Source organism: Arvicanthis niloticus, chromosome 2 (genome assembly GCF_011762505.2).
Source record: "Arvicanthis niloticus isolate mArvNil1 chromosome 2, mArvNil1.pat.X, whole genome shotgun sequence".
Classification (NCBI taxonomy): Eukaryota; Metazoa; Chordata; class Mammalia; order Rodentia; family Muridae; genus Arvicanthis; species Arvicanthis niloticus.
Genome location: NC_047659.1, coordinates 2,148,758 through 2,166,848, shown reverse-complemented (window position 1 = coordinate 2,166,848; position 18,091 = coordinate 2,148,758). Strand labels below are relative to the sequence as shown.

Genomic DNA, 18,091 nt, shown 5'->3' with positions numbered 1-18,091 from the left:
TTAAATGTCCTTGAAAGAATTACCTTGGTCATGGTTTCAGCTCACAGCAGTAAACTCCAATTCATGCAGCCAGCTTCAGAATTCAAGAGCCAGGAATGAACTCTCCAGCAGCACTCACGAAAACATGGCTGACAAGCTGCTATTCAGGCTCTGTCATTGTGTCCCTAGACCTACATAGTGTAGAAGTGACTGACCATCTTGGGATACAAGGAAAAGGAAAAAGATCCAAAGACCCCCAAAGACAATAATTAGAACTATTCATTTGGCATTTTCCCTTGTCTCTCAACCTTGAAAATTGCTTCCTGCCTGAGATTCCCATAAAGCAAGTGAGCAATGGCCCTTTATTTCCTCCTTGTAAGATCCATGCTACTGTAAAGAGAATATACCGCATGGCATTCCTGTAACTTAGTGGCATGTAGGTGCTTGAAGTGTGATCAGTCTATCTCCCTCATGAGCTGCAGATTCATGCAGAGCAGGAACATTTGCTTACCAAACCTTATGAAAGAGGCTACTTGCATAGAATGTAAATGACTAAATAAGTGAAGAATTAAATGAGACATAGGTGAGTAGCAGGATAAGTCTGTGGACAGATACATGGGTTTGTCCATGTTTATGGTTAGACATGAGGGCAATCAGACCCTGATACCACATCCTACCTGCTGCAACCTGCTTGGCCTCCGCACAGAGCTACACTGCTTCCTCACAGCACACTTGCAGTTCAATCTGCTCCCCCAGTAGCTTTCTGTTCTTATTCCACTACATCTTTACTTAGTGCTTCAGCTGAGTACACTCACTCAGGAGACGGCAGTGCCTGCTGCTAAACAAACAACCCAAAACCATGATTTCCTGCCAACTTCAATTTTCCCAACACTCCTCCAAGTACCATCCTCCCTGCAAGGACCCTGATCCACAGACAGCTGCAGCCTAGGGGCCACAGTTTACTTCTCAGCACCAAATAGAAGCGTGTCAAATCCAGAGACAAGCCACATTCCACAAGGCTCAAAGTACTTCTGAAAACCCTGAAACCAAGAGGGTTTCATGTACTTCAAGGAAGAGACCATCGTCCAAATGGGTGCTTATATGTCTGTGGTATTAGAAAACCATCAGCAGTTAGAGGACAAATCCCCTCTGAGAGTGGATAGGAGTTTCAAATATATGCAAACTTTCCATGTGTCTCATGGATCCCAGAACTATACATTTCCTGTCTGAGCTCTAGGGGCTGAGGTTTGATTAATATTCCCATCATGGTGCAAATCTTTTCTATCAACAGAATCCTGAGTTGGGAAGAATAATGATTGGATTGTCTGAGACACTGTTCAAACCTAGGACAACTGAGTTCAAAGGGTACAAATCCAAGACCCTTGCCTAGAGGCAGGCCTCCTGTTAAAGGCAGACAGTATAGAATCAGAGCCCTGACATTTGTTTAAAGTCTTAGAAGGGCAGAACATCCCCTGCCTAGTGGTGTGGTCTCAACTGTGTCAGTGACTCACCTGTAGGAATAGTTCTCTTCAATCAGCTTCTTGCAATTCTCTATGGCATCACACATCCTGCTGGTCATTTTCTGCATGTTCATCGTTGTCTTCTCATGTTGTAAATAAAGCATCCTGAATTTAATATTCCGCCTGTCATAGGGTTTGTACCAAAAAGAAAATATCTCTAAGAACTAAGGATTCAAGAATTACATGAGTTCAAGCTGTATCCTGGACTACCCAGCCTGGTATATGCCATACCCTTGCTACTTTGAACTGGGTTCTCTTGCTCCATATTAAACTTATAATGCTGGGCAAGGAACAGCAGAGAACACATGGGGAAAGATGGAGGTAGCTGACATTCAAGTGATCTCACAGTGGACCTGACAGAACAGAATAGTTCTTTAAGAAGTTTCCATGAGTCTGTGCCACAAGTTTCTGTAACAGACATCAATGTTGTCTTCTCTTCTGTTTTTTAAAATTTGATAATTTATTTACATTTCACATGCTATCCTTTTTCCTGGATTCCCCTCTGAACACCCCCTATACCATTTTCCCATCCCCTGCTTTTAAGTGTGTGTCCCCTTCTCCCACCATTCCACCCATTTCTACTTACCATCCTGTGATTCACCTCCACTGGGGCATTGAGCTTTCACAGGACCAAGGGCCTCTGCTCCCATTGGTGTTCCACAAGGCCATCCTCTGCTACATATGCAGCTGGAGTCATGGCTCCCTCCATGTGTACACAGGTTTGTGGTTTAGTGTCTGGGAGCTATGGCTTCTGGTTGGTTCATATTTTTGCCTCTCCAATGGGGCTGCAAACCCCTTCAGCTGCCTGAGTGCTTTCCCTCACACCTCCATTTGTGACCCCATTCTCAGTGCAATGGTTGGCTGCAAGTATCCTCCTCTGTATTTGTCAGGCTCTGGCAGATCCTCTCAGGAGACAGCCATATCAGACTCCTGTCAGAAAGTGTTCTTGGCATCAACAATAGTGTCTGGGTGGGGAACTGTATGTGGGATGAATCCCCAGGTGGGGCAGTTCCTGGATAGCCTTTTCTTCAGTCTCTGCTCCACAATATTTCTCTGTCTCTCCTTCATGAGTATTTTGTTCCCCCTTCTAAGAAGGACCAAAATATCCACATTTTGGTTTTCTTTCTTCTTGAGCTTCATCTGGTATTCAAATTATATATTGGGTGTTCTGAGATTTGGGGATAATATCCATTGATCAGTGTGTGAATACCATGTGTGTTCCTTTGTGACTGGGTCACCTTGCTCAGCATGGTATTTTCTAGTTCCATCCATTTGCCTAAGAATTTCATGAAGTCATTGTTTTTAATAGCTGAGTAGTACTTCATTGTATCAATGTACCACATTTTCATTATCCATTCCTCTTTGAAGGGCATCTGGGTTCTTTCCAGATTCTGGATTTTATAAATAAGGCTGCTATGAACACAGTGGAGCCTGTGTCCTTCTTCTGTGTTGGAGCATCTTTTTGCTATATGCCCTGGAGTGGTAAAGATGGATCCTCAGGGACTACTATGTCCAATTTTCCGAGGAACTGCCACTCTGATTTCCAGTGTTGTTGTAGCTGCTTATAAACTCACCAAAAATGGAGGAGTGTTCCTCTTTCTCTACATCCTTGCCAGCATCTGCTATCACCTAAGTTTTTGATCTTAGCCATTTTGACTGGTTTGAGGTGGAATCTGAGGGTTGTTTCGATTAGCAATTCCCTGAGGACTAAGGACATTTGACATTCTTTTGTGGTTCTCAGTCATCTGGTATTCCTCAGTTGAGAATTCTTTAACTCTGTACCCCATTTATTAATATGGTTATTTGGTTCTTGATTCTAGCTTCTTGAGTTCCTTGTATTTATTGGATATTAGCTGTCTTTTCAAATGTAGAGTTAGCAAAGCTATTTTCTCCATCAGTTGGTTGCATTTTTTCCTATTAACAGTGTCCTTTGGCTTACAGAAATTTTGCAATTTTATGAGGTCTCATTTTTCAATTCTTGATCTTAGTGCATTACCAGTGGTGTTCTGTTCAGGACTTCTGTACTATACTGAATAGGTAGGGAGAGAGGGCAGCTTTGTCAAGTCTCTGATTTTAGTGGGATTGCTTCAAGGTTCTCTTCATGTAGTTTAATGTTGGCTATTGGTTTGCTGTATAGTGCTTTTAGTCGGTTTAGGTATGGACCTTGATCCCTGATTTTTCCAAGCCTTTTATCATGAAGGAGTTTTGGCTTTGTCACATGCTTTCTCAACATCTAATAAAATGATCCTGTGATTTTTATTCTTTGAGTTTGTTTAAAGAGGATTATATTAATGGATTACCATATATTGAACCATCCCTGCATCTCTGGTATGAAGCCTACTTGATCTTGATGGATCAGGTTGTTTTGATGTGGTTTTGGATTTGGCTTGCAAGAATTTTATTGAATATGTTTGCATGGATATTCATAAGTGAAATTGGTCTGAAGTTTTCTTTCTTGGTTGGATCTTTGTGTGGTTCAGGTCCATCACATCCATATTTTTCAGTGTTGTTGATTACAGGATTTTCTAGTAGAATTTGATCACTGTTTTCAGACTTCCTAGCCACCTACTGACTGACCTGGGTGCTCTTTTCATATTTTTTACAATGCAATCCATTCAAAGTTGCTGGATAATGACTGTGGGTCACATTTCTTTCCTTCTGTTCAAATCAAACTCATCTGTGGCAGGTTTTTTGAGCAGACTATGATGGATCAACTTGAAATTAGCTAGAGGTTTTGTTAGGAGACGTTCATGAATGATTGCTGTTGCATGGTCCAGCTTTGCTGTGCAGAGATTGTAACGTCCATTTAGAATTACATATCTCAGGATCAAAAAGTTTTGAAAGGGGAAATAATGTGTAAGCCAGGGCAGGAGAGCCTGGCTGAATCTAAGAACCTTGTAGACAGCACGGAAAACCCAATAACTCTTCGTGAAGTTGAAAGGTTGCTGAAACAAACCAGTCTTCTCGTTTGCCTCTCTGGGTAATGAAGGGATGTGTGTGGGTGCATTTTTGTGTGTGTGTGTGTGTTTCTGTGTTTATGTGTGTGCGTGCAAGTGGCTTTTGTATGTGTGTGTGTTGTTTGTGCTTGTACTTATGATGTGATTTTATGTATTCATGTGGGTGTATGAGTATGGATGTGAGCCTCTCAGTATGTGTGTCTGTATGTTTGTAAATGTATATGTATATCTGCATGTGCACATATGGCCATGTGTGTAGATCTTTGTACAATATTGTCTGTGTTTATGAGCACACATACATTCATATATATGTGCTTACCCAGGGATGGTTGAACATCTGTGTACTCATGCTGAGCATATGTGAAGGGGTGGTTGCCTGCATGGGCTTTTGTGGGTGTGGTTGCTTGTATGTATGAATGTGTGTGTATGTGTGTCTGGCTGGCTGCCTGGTTGTCTATTTGTCTGTGTTTGTATCTGAGTTCTCATAAACATGTTTGTGTTTTCCTGCATATGTGTGTATGGTCACTTGCTCATGGAAGGAACATCTTTAACAAAGATTGCACCCAACTTAGATGAGAAAGTGCTATGGTCGCTTAGGTTCTTACCACTCTGTATCCATTGAACATTGCTTGAAGCCTCCCAACTTTTTACATGTCCACCTTGAAACAAAGGAGCAAAAAGTCTGTAGTTGTAAATATAAAAGTTCTCAGGAGTTTATAGAGGCAAAAAACTATTCATCCACAATAAAATCATTTGGTGGAAACCAAAGGAATGGGGTACATGAAGGTTAATAGGCTGCTGTGGCAAATCAAGGTGCCAGGGAGACAGAAGGGCTGGCTGGGCAGTTGTGTCCCTTATCTGTCCTGGGTGAATAGTAACAGCTCACTGGAAGGTCAGGGGTTTACTGTTTCTCCCCTACAGCCTGTTTTCTTCTCATCCTCAATGCTAGCTAGCATTTTATTTCCACCTTTCCTAACACTGGCTCAGTTATCTTGGTTGTGGAACTTGGCCTGGATTTTGTTCTTTGAAACATTCTGAAAAGCAGTGTGCTTGCAGCTGCTTCCAACAGAAGCAGAATTCCCACAGCCATGGTGATGTAGAGAACAGGTCAGTCTCAGAGCAGTGCAGCCCATTTATGCTCATGATACACTATAGCTCTGTTTCTGCAGCACTCAGTAGCTCCTTTTATCCCAACCTTGTTCACACTGTGTTAAAATTGACTTCCTGGAAATTTGGGGGAGATGAGGACCCTTCAGATATTGCTGTTGGCAGTGCATGATAGAGCCCTGGCAGAAGTCATGTACAATTCTTCAGAAAGTTGAACTGCAGTCTCTGGGTTACCCAGTGATTCCAGAATGAGAATTGGCTGTCCACAGAAAAACTAGGGGACATTTGGGTTTTAGCAGTATTCCTTAGAGCAGCCCCAAATTGAGACTATCTAAATGTTCATCAGTCAAAGAATGAAAATGTACAGTGTGGTCCAGCCCTTCCATGGAATATATTGTGGTATGAAATCATACATCATTTGGCCATGAGATCATCAGCCTCCTGTTAGCCAATCAAATCCCTCATACAATCACCTTATAGGAATTAAAGATTTTGTATGAAGATTTTCTAGTTTCCTGACATCATTGCTTTGTGCATGAAGTAAGGCATTCCATGATTAAGAGAGCTCCTTTTGGAGAAAAATGTTTATCTTGAAGCAACAGGGAAGCAGTGGGTGAGAGCAAGGGGCTGGGTCTTTCTGGGGAACCAAGCCTTTACTATACAGCCTGGAGAACTTACTAAGTGGGCTTTGCTACAAGGACAAGGACGTCCAAGTGTCACCTTGTCTGTGCACTTTGCCAGAGTTCTTTATCTCCTTTGCACACTGTGATCTTTCTCCATGCAACAGAAGTTAACTTTTTTTTCTACAGTAGTACGGGTTATTGCCACTTGCATTTTCATTAATAGGGAAACTAAACAGGTGACAGTGTGCTTGCATGTTTTCACACATGTACTTGTGTTTGTATGTTCACAAGTGTGTATGTATCTGTGCATATGTGTGTGTGCACAGAAAAACACACAAATGCTTATAACCCCCCACCAAATCACAATTATCTATTGAACAAGAGCAGGAAAGACTTGAGGAATGCCTGTAGTTCTTGCTGAAGCTGAAGGAGTTGCTCACCTACTCAAAAGACTTGGAAGTAGAACTGCAGCATCCCTTCAGTGTCCTCCAAATGACATTAAGAGCTCAGGCTGGGAGGAGGGGGTAAAACCAATTAGGTCCCCGGTATTTTTGAACTTTTTGGGTTTCCTATCATTTGCATGCTTCTCAGCTGTCCATATGTTGTGGATAATCCAGCATGGTATACTGTGATGCTATCATGATGCTACCCTGACAGAGTAAACGCCAATAGCATCATATTATCTCTTCTGATCTGTGTTGAAGTGGTTCCCATATTATTCACAAGTGTTGCTGAAGATAATGTAGGTTAGAGGTGAAGACAGTTCCTCTCTCGTTGTATTAGTCGTTTGCTCTTCCAAAGGCAAACAACTGGAGATTCTCTAGTTTCACAGCTTGTGTGAAGTGACTTGCCAAGAACCATGCAGGAGGAAGGACAAAAGACTTAAAACTTACAGAATGCAGCCCATGGGTTACCACAGCCACAGGGGTAGGATTGGTGTGGCATGGCCATGAAGACTCTGTCCTGAGGACAGTATGCTGTTATGAAGTACTGCTCTGCTTCTTGCCCTTACATTCCCTCTTAATCTATGAGTTATTTGAAAACATTAGCAGTGCTTCCTGTCCCCCACCTGACAGTGTCTCTGGCATTCACAATAGTAATGTTTGATTTCTATCAGACTTTGCTGGTGGAGCACATCATGATTCACTCCCCACCCTAAAGAAAATGTAGATTGTCAACAATGACCACCACACTTAGAAAATCTTTGGAACAATAAAGTCTTTACTGAAGGTCTGTAGCCATGTTTTTTACTACTGACTCTAATGTAAAAAACCTTAGGGAACACTATGAAGATCACAAAGCCGTACTTTTATTAGTTAAAGCTCTGGACCTTTTTGTGTTCAGAGAACAAAACCATGGTAGCACTGGCTTACAGGACCCTCACTGAGGGTTGAAGGGGGTTAATTGATTACTTATACCCTTATTTTGACTTCAGCTTCCTGATATGGTTTACTAAGAACTGCTAATGGGTAGATATGCATTTTGAGGATTTAAGGTAGATATGATTGATTATTATATAAATGTTTAGATTTGTGATTCTTTTAAGAATTTTACAAGATTACTTTTAAAGATAAAAAATAAAACAACTACTTCTTTCTTTATAAATGCCAATTGCTCCCTTCCTATAAGGGAAACTAGCTGAGAAACTTACTGTTCTTGCTTACATTTTGTTAATCTGTAATAAGTTGCTTGGTTATGGATGTACGTGGGATTATAAGATTACCTTCATTTTTTTAACCTTAATACATAATGTTATTTCCTTTAATGCTAATGATGTATTAACACATTGTTTTTTATCATAATCATTTATTGGAAGGAAACTGAAACATATTCACATTTAATTGTATACTGCTTGAAAGAGTTTGCTGGGATATATAAATGATGGATGAAAGAATAAAGCATGGTGTGGTGTGGCTGGAGAACTGTGTCTTCCATCCATGGACTATGTGTGTCCATGTAAAGGTTGTGTTAAAGGGGATTAGAACATTGTTCCTACTCTCCACCAATTGTGTTTACTGATATATGTATATATGTGTGGAATACTTGGAACCTGCTTTTGGAGCTTTGCTCTAATGTTTCAGTGTGTGAATATAGACATGTCTATCTGTAGGTCTGTATACATGTGTGTGTGTGTGTGTGTGTGTGTGTGTGCGCGCGCGCGTGTGTATCCATGCATGTATAATTGTATGTATAAACTATGTATAAACTTATTAGATTCTGCCCTTTGCTTCATTCATTCATTCATTCATTCATTCAGTGTGTGTGTGTGTGTGTGTATTTGTGTGTATTTGTGCATATATGTGAATTTTCTCTATTTCCTTTTTTCACTTGCCCCAAGGAGTTAAAAAACATCATAGATTATGCACTGGCCACAGGGTGTTATTACCAGTAAATTAGATTTTCTGACCTCAGGAAAAAAGTCTGTTGAGTAACATGTTTTATCACTGGTTGCCTTTGGCAGTAGACCCCGTTAGTATCTGAAGCTACCCCAGTCAGCAACTCTATCATTTACAGCTAATGGCTGCCTGTTTGTATTTACCCATTACTAGGATGCTAAAGCTAGAGTCATTGGCATTGACTGATCCTGGAAAGTATTTAGAGAGTACTTCAGACTCACATTTGACCTCTTTGGACAGAAGGTAATCCCTTGGAAATTTTGGATCTTGAATTAGCACACAGGCATGAACGTATTGGCTGAAAAATCACACAATGGTCAACATATTTACAGGAATACCCTGCTGAAGATATAATCCTTCCTCACAGAGCAGCTAGCAAATGCTTTATATATTATGCCAGAAGAAATAAATTATCAATAAATTATCAAAAAGCATCCCTTAGGTCAATAAAGAATATTCAATGATTAACCCTGTAGGAACAAACAATTATTTGGCTGTGAAATTTCAGGTAACTCCCTGACACTCATGGGCTATGTTGAGTATTGTGAGATAATGTGAAATCAGCTTAAAAGCATGTGCACAGCTGGCACCATTCCAAAAGTATCCAGAAGCAGCATGATGAACTACATTCAGGGCAAAGATGTTGCCTCCCAGACCCAGAAATTCTGATGAGATCCAGCTAAGAATAAAGGAATCATATATGGGATTCACTTGTGAATCTCATGACAGTACAACCGGTTAAAAACAACAAACATGACCTTCAGGGAGAACGACCTGAGCTTTCAACCAGTGTTGTACCTGCAGCTGATGAGATTCATACATGAGCCTCAGATGGCCAAAATATCAATGTGAAAGACAAATTCAACTTCTCAGATTAATCAATATTGCTGAATCTTGTTTGAAAACAGAACCTAAGGACACTACAAATTATTTACCATGCAGTCATGAATCCCACTGGAGAGAATAATGATCAGTAGTATGTGGTTAATCTGAACCACAAGGATGTGTGCAAATGGTCTAAGTTGGGGGTGATGTGGTGTGCTAATAAAGTGTATAACAGAGGAGGTTATGCTCTCTTTCAAGATGGGTGCTCCTAAACTTATGGAGCATGACATACTGTGGACTCTTCTACATACTTGCTGTCCATTGTGTGTGGCATGAAGGATGTGTCCAGGATATGAAGTGCATCATCCACAATTAAGTTAAACCCAGTGTCACAGACAGAACTTAGGATTCCTGCTCCACTCTTAAAATGCCTTTGATAAATGATGACATATTAGAGTTTCAGAGGGATCATCTGAAAAGTGTAACTGTAAAACTTTCTGTGAAATAGCATTTCAGAGAATTCTACTGCTGCAACTGTTTAACTGCCATTATTCATTTCTCAATGTTATAGGTCAGGACCAAGACATTATTAGACATACCTGTTTGGGGACAGTAAGAGCTGCTATCATACTTCAAGCCGAGAACCTAAGAAAATTCAATATTTCTAACTAATGTAAAAAGTGCCTACTTGGGAATGAACAAAGCTGTAATTCATTAGGTTCAGCAGCCATTTCACAGCCAAGGAAGAAATATCATATCCAAGTCAGTGCTGCTGTGTGCAGTATGTGTCAGAAAAACAGGAGGGGAGCTACGGGTAAGCAGGACAAAGCATGAAGAATACTTAGGATGCTAGAAATTATAGTCTATGTTATATCGTGTATATTATATTATACAATGTGTTACAAAATTATTGCTGTACATCAAGAAGATGTTCATCTTCTTAGGAGTAGAAATATTTGAGCAGAGGTTCCAGATTGGCAGGGCAAGTGTGTTTCTACACAGAGGTGTGCAGGACACCCCTCTTGCTGTGCTTGCAGCAGGCAGGGTTTCAGACAGAGCAGAAGCACATCCATAGCTGCTCAGCATTCAGGAGAAAAAGTTGAAGAGTAAAAATTAATACTAGTTTTGATCTGTCTGCGATAATCTTTAAAGGAGATGAGTTAAGTAAGGTTAAAAGTCTTTGAGCAAAAGCCTATAATAAGTTTCATCCTTAGCCTTGGGAAGGCTTCACCTAAAAAGCCCCTAAAGAGACATAGCAACGAAAGTCTCCATAGCCTATTACATCTGAAACTGCCTTTATACCCTGCCTTCAAGGCTGGCCACATGGTTTAGTTCACCACTGTGAAACTGCAGCAAGAGAACACTGCTCATAGTGATTTGTGTTTATTTGCTTGTTTGTTTGATTTTGGTTTGGGTTTTGTTTGGTTTGAGGTTTAGGCTTTTTGTTCCACTGGTTTGAGGTTTTGATATATTTTTGTTGTTCAGGTCATTATTTTGGTATTTTGCTGTGGCTATATGCATTGGCTATATTGATTTAGCTGATTAGAGAAATGGCTGCATTTTTGTGAATTAGAAAACATCATTTTCAAAGCCTTCACACTTTGACAGCTCTTGTCACCACCTGTGTTGACACTGCTGTATCCCCAGAATTCACAGACAGAGGTGGATCTCTATGAGTTTCAGGCTACATTGTGAATTCCCAGCCAGCTAGCCAGTTCTACACAGTAGTTTTTAGGGGGCATGGACATCATGGTCTACTCTGTGAACACCCACTTATTGATGAAAACTGTATCCACACCGTACCCTTTAGGTCATATGTTTAGATACCCCTAAAATATGGTGCAGGCATTCACATGGTCCTGAAACAGTGATGCAAACAAAATTAATGAGAGCCACCACTGTATTGTTCTAAAGCCTCTTAGGAAAGGAGTATTCATTCAGAGTGTTTAAAAAAGAGAAATACAGAGCTATTTGCCTCTCATTTCCTTGAAGTACAGCCTCGGGGATAACTATAAAGTTGAAATAACGATTTCCCAGATAAAGACGTCCCAAATTTCCATGTTGAGAATTCCCACACATGTTGAGATGTGGCTTTATTTTTAGGTAATATTCGTGTGGCGACACATTTGGAGCTTTTGTGGTGTTGCTTTGTTTTGGAGGGTTGTTGTTTGTTTTCTTTTATTTATATGTATCTTTCCCTGGTGGATGTCTGTGTACCACATGCATGCAATTCCTCCCGAGGCCTGTAGGGCCTGAAGGAGCGTTTAGAGCTGGGCTGCACTGAGCACCTCTGCATGCTTGCCCAGTCCTGAGACCAACCTCACCCCTCCTAGGACCGAAGCAGATTTCCAAGGCCTATAAAGGCAGGTTGCATGGGGCCTGCGAAAGAGACTTGGGACTCACCCACTTCTCCGTGGGATCCCAAGGCAAGGCACTTGGTGCCCTGACTAACAGTCCCATGTGGAGCCTGATTCTCACTGCAGAGCATAGACTGCTCCACAAACCACGCCCCTCGGCCTCCATGTGCACAGTGCCAACTGCTGGCAACTGCCAGCAGGGGTCCCCAGTAGTGATCCATCTCAAGGCAGGGCGATCCAGAATTAACTGGAGGGATCCCTGGAAACCTACTGACTCCTGGGATACATTCCATTCCAGGATCAGGTCTGGAAGAAATCTACAGTTGTGCATTTTGCAGGTCGCCAGGTGATACTGCACTAATCCTAGATCACACTTGGAGACCAACTGCTCTGCAGCTAACATGTGCTTGGTGTCCAGACATGTAGCAGTTTCCCAGAGAACTGTTAGCACAGTCAAAGAATGAATCTGAGTTAGTGAGTGACTTTTACACCAGATTTACTCCTTCCCACCTCACCTTCCAATCTCTTCTATTAAGGACGGCTTCCCGGAGCACTCAAGTATTACGAACCAAAAAAAAAAAAAAAAAAGTTTCTGTCAATAAGGTGAAAATTTCAGAAGGAGGAAGTAGAGAAAGTGTCAGAGGGTAATCTACTCCTCTGAAATGAAGCTGTCCTCGGAAATTACTACTGAGATCTCAATAACAGCATCTCAGGAATTTCATGCACAGTATTCCCAGACTAGGCTGATTAGGAAATGTAAAGAAAAGTAAATGCCTGTCATCATTTTCCATGATTATCCTTGTTTTTCCACACAGTGCCAAATGGTTTTTTTTAACTATTTAATTTTATATCATTTTTTTTGAGACAGTGTCATCATGAGCTTTGATTAGCTTAGATCTCGCTATTTATTTATTTATTTATTTATTTATTTATTTATTTATTGTAGGTATATGAAAGAATATTATGGTACCCACGTGGTGGTCAGATGGTAACTCGGTGTGGCGGTCACAAGAAGCAAGGTGGAGAGGATTTCAAAATAAACCTGTAGCTCTGACTTCACGGACCCTTTTACAGAGTTCTGAAGATTCAACTCAGATTCAACACTGTAACTCCCAAGGTAGGTCTGGGTCTTGTTTTTAATTTGACCCTGGTTCCCAAACTTCTCCTCTTTCTGATATCAGTCTGCTTCTGCCTCCTGAGTGCTGGGATCAAACAGATTTTTTGCACTCCACTGTTCTGCATATTTTAATGCTTCTTATATAATTTTTGAATTCCCTGACTTTCATCAGAGTGTAAAAGGTCTTTGATGATTATGTTACCCTGGGCTGACACCTTGTTGTCAGACTCTTGCAGCCTCTGTTTCTAAGGATGGAAGAAAAATCATTAAAAGGAGGGTTAGAGAAACTGCTAGTGAGTGGGATAAGCCACACAACCACAGGGAAAAGGGTCCAGTTCTGAGCACCCAGCTTGTCCTTCAGTGTCCCAGTCGCTGGCTAGAATCTTTATAATAAAGTTGATACACCAGAAGGTTAAATAAATTAGCTCCTACAACTAAGTCTGTATACCTAAACTGCACTCAAATACTTTTATCACATTTATTTACTTATTGTAGGCATGTGGATGAATGACACTGTACTCATGTGGAGGTCTGATGATCACTCTGTGTGGTCGTCACAAGAAGCAAGGGTTGAGAGGACCTCAAAATAAACCTGTAGCTCCAACTCCAGAGACTTCTCCTCTCACCAGGAAGTTCTGCAGATTCAACTCAGACTCCAGAAACTGTAACTCCTACCAAAGGTGGTAGGAAACATTTGCAATTCACCATCTGAGTTGTGTCTCCAACCCGAGTATTGTTTTCTATGTGGTTCTAGGTCAAGCTTCCCAACTTGATGAATCTATGTGCATTTGAAGAATAATGTCTGGACTCCTATAGAGTGTGGGATGCCATTTTAGAGGTGAATGGAGTAACGTGGTATGAAAGAAAAAGGAGAGAAGACACTACTGAGATTGATTGTAATGGGAGGGCCCAGATAAAGAGAGGCTGAATGTGATTATTACATTTTGTATCACAGGCTGAATATCACATGGAGCCCATTGAAATATATTCCGCGCCCAGTCCGAGTCCCCTTCGCCTGCGAAAGTGACACGTGAGGCAGTGTTCGGGTAGTTACTACAGCAAGGATTTATTCTTGTTTCAGCAGAAGCAGAAGACACCAAGCCTGGAAAAGGCACTGCTTATATGCACCCTAGAGTGGTGTGTTCACTTCTGATTGGTTGTTCACTCATCACCCCATATTATGCCCCAGTATGGGCAGTGGCTTGGTGCGCTTTTGCCTCTTGCACCTGCCCAGTTTAGTTGTTTACTTGTGGGAGCACCAGATGCCCGCGCCATCTTGTAATGGCGAATGTTGTCACCGCTCGCCGCGACTCCTAACAGAAATATGTTACTATGGCTAAAGAATTAAAATTAAAAGAAGCTAGTTGGGGTACTGCTTAGCTCCAACACAGGTCTCCAAACCCTGACACAATCTGATTTTGTTTTTAATCACAGAGAAGTAGTTAAATGCTTTACCATAACTGAAAAACCACCCTAGCTGTAATAACACATCTCTTCCTCCCCAATCTCCCCTTCTTTCATCTCTCCCCCTCCTTCTTTCCCCTCTTTTCCTTTCTTTCTGTTCTTTTTCTGGGGATGTGAGCCCAAGACTTCATGAGGAACTACTGATACAGAACATGCAGGCACTAAGGAGTCTGATAAGGATCTGCTTTCTCTCATTGCTGATAACGTCCTGGCAGTAGTCATGTTTGGCCTTCATTCTACTTTGGGTAGCATCTGTTCATTTCCATGCATTTCTGCTTGCTCAGGGCCTTCACATTCCTAAGAGAGGATCGATCGCTTACACACAGCAACACAGACCTCTTCTCAGCAGCTTTTCTGAGTTCTCATAGCACCTTAGCTCCCTATTTCTTGTTTTATTTTAAACACAAAACTACCTAAGTGCTAATATGCATATTTTTAAGGGTTTGCTCAGGTGCAATTGAAATGCTAAGTTCTGAACCCCAAGACCTGGTTGCTCCAAGATAAAAGGATCTTCATGTACACCAGCCTTTGTTGTGTAAACCTTGCTCCCCAATTTAAAGCTATTGGTTAAATAAAACTGGCAAAAGCCAATTACTGGGGGGAAAAAGAGTGAGGTAAAGTGTGAGTTACCAGGCTGTATGGGTGGGGTGTGAGTCACATGTAGGAACAACAAGGAGAAGAGAGAATTGAGATAGGAGGAGATAGTATAAAGATACAGATAGAAAAAGGCAGGGTAGGAAGAGGAGAAGGAGGAGACAAAGAAAACAGGAGGCCTCCTTTAGTCCTGATGGACCAGCAGCAGGTGTTAGACTGTGAACGCATCTCCAGGATGCCAGACTGCTGCAGCATCAAGAACCCAGAAAATTTTCAACATCAAGTATTTGGGGAATACAGTGGGGTAGTAGCCAGATCTTGGGGGTCAGTATTTACCATTTGAATACATAGCAGTACCGGATCAACCCCCTATATATTCCTTCAGTCTACTAATAAGTACTTACTAAGAACACTGTGTTACAAGAAAACCTACAGAATCAACGAATGTGGGTTCATAGAAGCTCACAGAGACTGAACTGACAACCAGGGAGCCAGCATGGACCTGCCCTAGGCAATTATGCATATGTTATGGTTGTGTTTACTTTGATCTTCTTGTGGTAATCCTAAGAGCAGGAGAGGAGGATGTCTCTATCTCTTTCTTTTGCCTCTTTAAGGACACTTTGACTCCTACTGGGTTGTGTAGTTCCAGCCTTGATATGAGGGGAGGTGCCTAATCTTGGTGCAACTTGATGTCCCATATTTGCTTGATATGCTGAGAGGCTTCCCTTATTCTAAAGGGAAATGAAGGAGGAGTAGATGCACCAGGGCAGAGATAAGGAAAGGATCAGGAAGGAGAGGAAGGAGGGGCAACTGTAGTCAGGATCTCATAATCTATGAGAGAACAAATAGTAAAAGAACACTGTGTTATATGCAGTGTTGTGTTAAAACATGTAAATTCATCCCCATTACTTAGAGTCCTGCAAAGACATTGTACTTGGAAGACAAATATCTGTGATCAAAGTGCAAAAAAACAGAAAGAAGGAAATAGGGAAGCTATGTTTAATTTCACTCCAAGTTTGAACTTTCTATCAGCTTCATTTTGCTGCTTTGAACGCGTTTGAAATGTGGGTATATATTCAGGATACTGATGCAAATATTTCTACATCCCTTAGGGACAGTAGCCAATGACTGTCTGTGTGTACGTGTCTATAAACTTATGGGGAAATAAATGCATGACTTGGAACTATGGTTAAACACAGGACAGACTTTTGTTAGAGAGAAAAGGAAATGGAGACAAATCTGCTTCTCCATCTTTTCTTCCCTTACCTTGATGGAAAGCCCTGCTGAGACTTTGCACTGAGGAAGAACTGGGGAAAGGACAGAGGGAGTCTTCACCATGTTCTTCCAGTAATCTAAAATGGTTTGGGAAAGAGAAAGGAGGTAGTTGGGGCAGCAGTGAACTAACAGACTCAAGGATGGGAACACAATGAGAGAGGCATTCAAGATGAAAGGAAAAGTGAACAAGCAAGGCAGGTAGTGAAGAAAAGTGAGGTAAAGCCTTGCACAACACAAGGATGTGTAAGAATGTAATTTCAGGTCTCAGCTTGAACTTAAAATTAAAAGATTCTTAAGTTTGAGTCAAATATTAGCTGCCCCAGAGGCACATCCCAGGAAAAACACATTCCAAAGACTCAAACAAACATTCCAGGAAAAAAGACCCAAGATAGGAGTCTATGAGCCATTAACAAGTAAACCTTGGTAAACAGAAGCTACTTAAGCTGACCTTCTTTGTTGTAAAAAGATAAGGTGTAAATTTGAGTTACTTAGAAACCAGGCCTGGGAACAGAAACCAGGCCTGGGAATGGCTGTTGGAGTTTGGCCTTTATGGTTATTGTTAAGAAGTAACTGTATTACTGCCCTCATAAATTTTGTAAAAATAGTATATAAGCTGCCCTTAGCTTTAATTTGGGGTTCTTCTTGCCTGCATACAAGAGAACCCTAGTATCCTGGTTGTCATCTGGTCATCTCATGATTAATAAACCTCATGTTATTGTAAGGAATACTGTCCTTGAGTGTCTCTGGGGAGCAAGTTCCCTGGTTTTGTATCTTTAGAGTCCAACAGATGGTCTTTGAGCAGAAACCCAAAATTCTATGATTTTGTTGAATATGTTTTCTGTGCCATTAAACTGGTATTCTTCACCCTCTTTTATTTCTGTTACTCTAATATTTTTGATCTTTTCATTGTGTCCTGAATTTCCTGAATCTTTTGGGTTACAGGTATTTTACACTTTGTATTTTCTTTGACTGAGTTGTCAATATCATCTGTGGTATCTCCTATGCCTGAGATTCTCTTTTCTATCTCTTGTATTCTGTTGGTGATGCTTGCATCTTTAGCTCCTGATCTCTGCTGTAGGTTGTCCTTCTCCAGGGTTGCCTACATCTGTGATTTGTCTAAGGTTCTTTTGCTCTTGTGTTTTCTTGTTTTTTTATTTATTTATTTACATTTCAAATGTTATCTCCCTGCATATTTTCTCCTTCACAACACACTTTTATACCACCTCCCCATGCCTTTATGCAGGTGCTGCCTCACCCACCCACCAATTCCTGACTCAGCCCCTAGCATTTCCCTACCCTGCACATGGAGCTTCCACTGGACCAACCTCAGCTGCTCCTTTCCTAAAAAGGGTCTCTCAGGGCCTGGAAATCCTGTGGTTTACAACCAAGGGTATAGATCACAACACCCAAAGAATGATCCCATTATATAATTGCCATGATGGCAAACACTTAATGAAAATACACATATGGTCACAACTTATTTTTGATGACCCTTATTGTACTTCATCTTACCTTAGCTTCTGTAAGTACTTTTTATTAACTCATTAAACAGAGAAATTATCCTCTCATTAGTCATGATACATTTGTCCTACTCTGACATTTGATACTGGGTCTGAAGAACACAGTGAATTACTTTTACCAGTTTTGAAAAAACACAAGATTTCTGGGAGCATTTAAAAAAATTATTATTTAGATTGCACCTCAAGGGAAAAGAACTCCAATGCCTGAAGCAATCATGCTAATTCCCCACACTACACAGCAATCTATTCTTCCCAGATAAATCCAGTTCTTCCTCTTCCTCTTCATCCCAGGGTCAAACCTATATAAATACCCTTAGAAAACACTATGGCCCCCTTATAGGTTGATTTGATTGATTC

The 18,091-nt window shown here is 41.0% G+C and overlaps 1 protein-coding gene across 1 annotated transcript in view; it reads right to left on the bottom strand.

Annotated features, from left to right (window-relative positions):
• The window catches only part of LOC117702778 (uncharacterized), a 36,743-nt gene that overhangs the window by 4,434 nt on the left and 14,218 nt on the right, over nucleotides 1–18,091 (bottom strand). Inside the window, exon 6 of the mRNA XM_076928203.1 lies at nucleotides 1,491–1,663. Coding sequence (XP_076784318.1) covers nucleotides 1,491–1,663 — 173 coding nt within the window. The remainder of the gene's footprint in view (nucleotides 1–1,490; nucleotides 1,664–18,091) is intronic.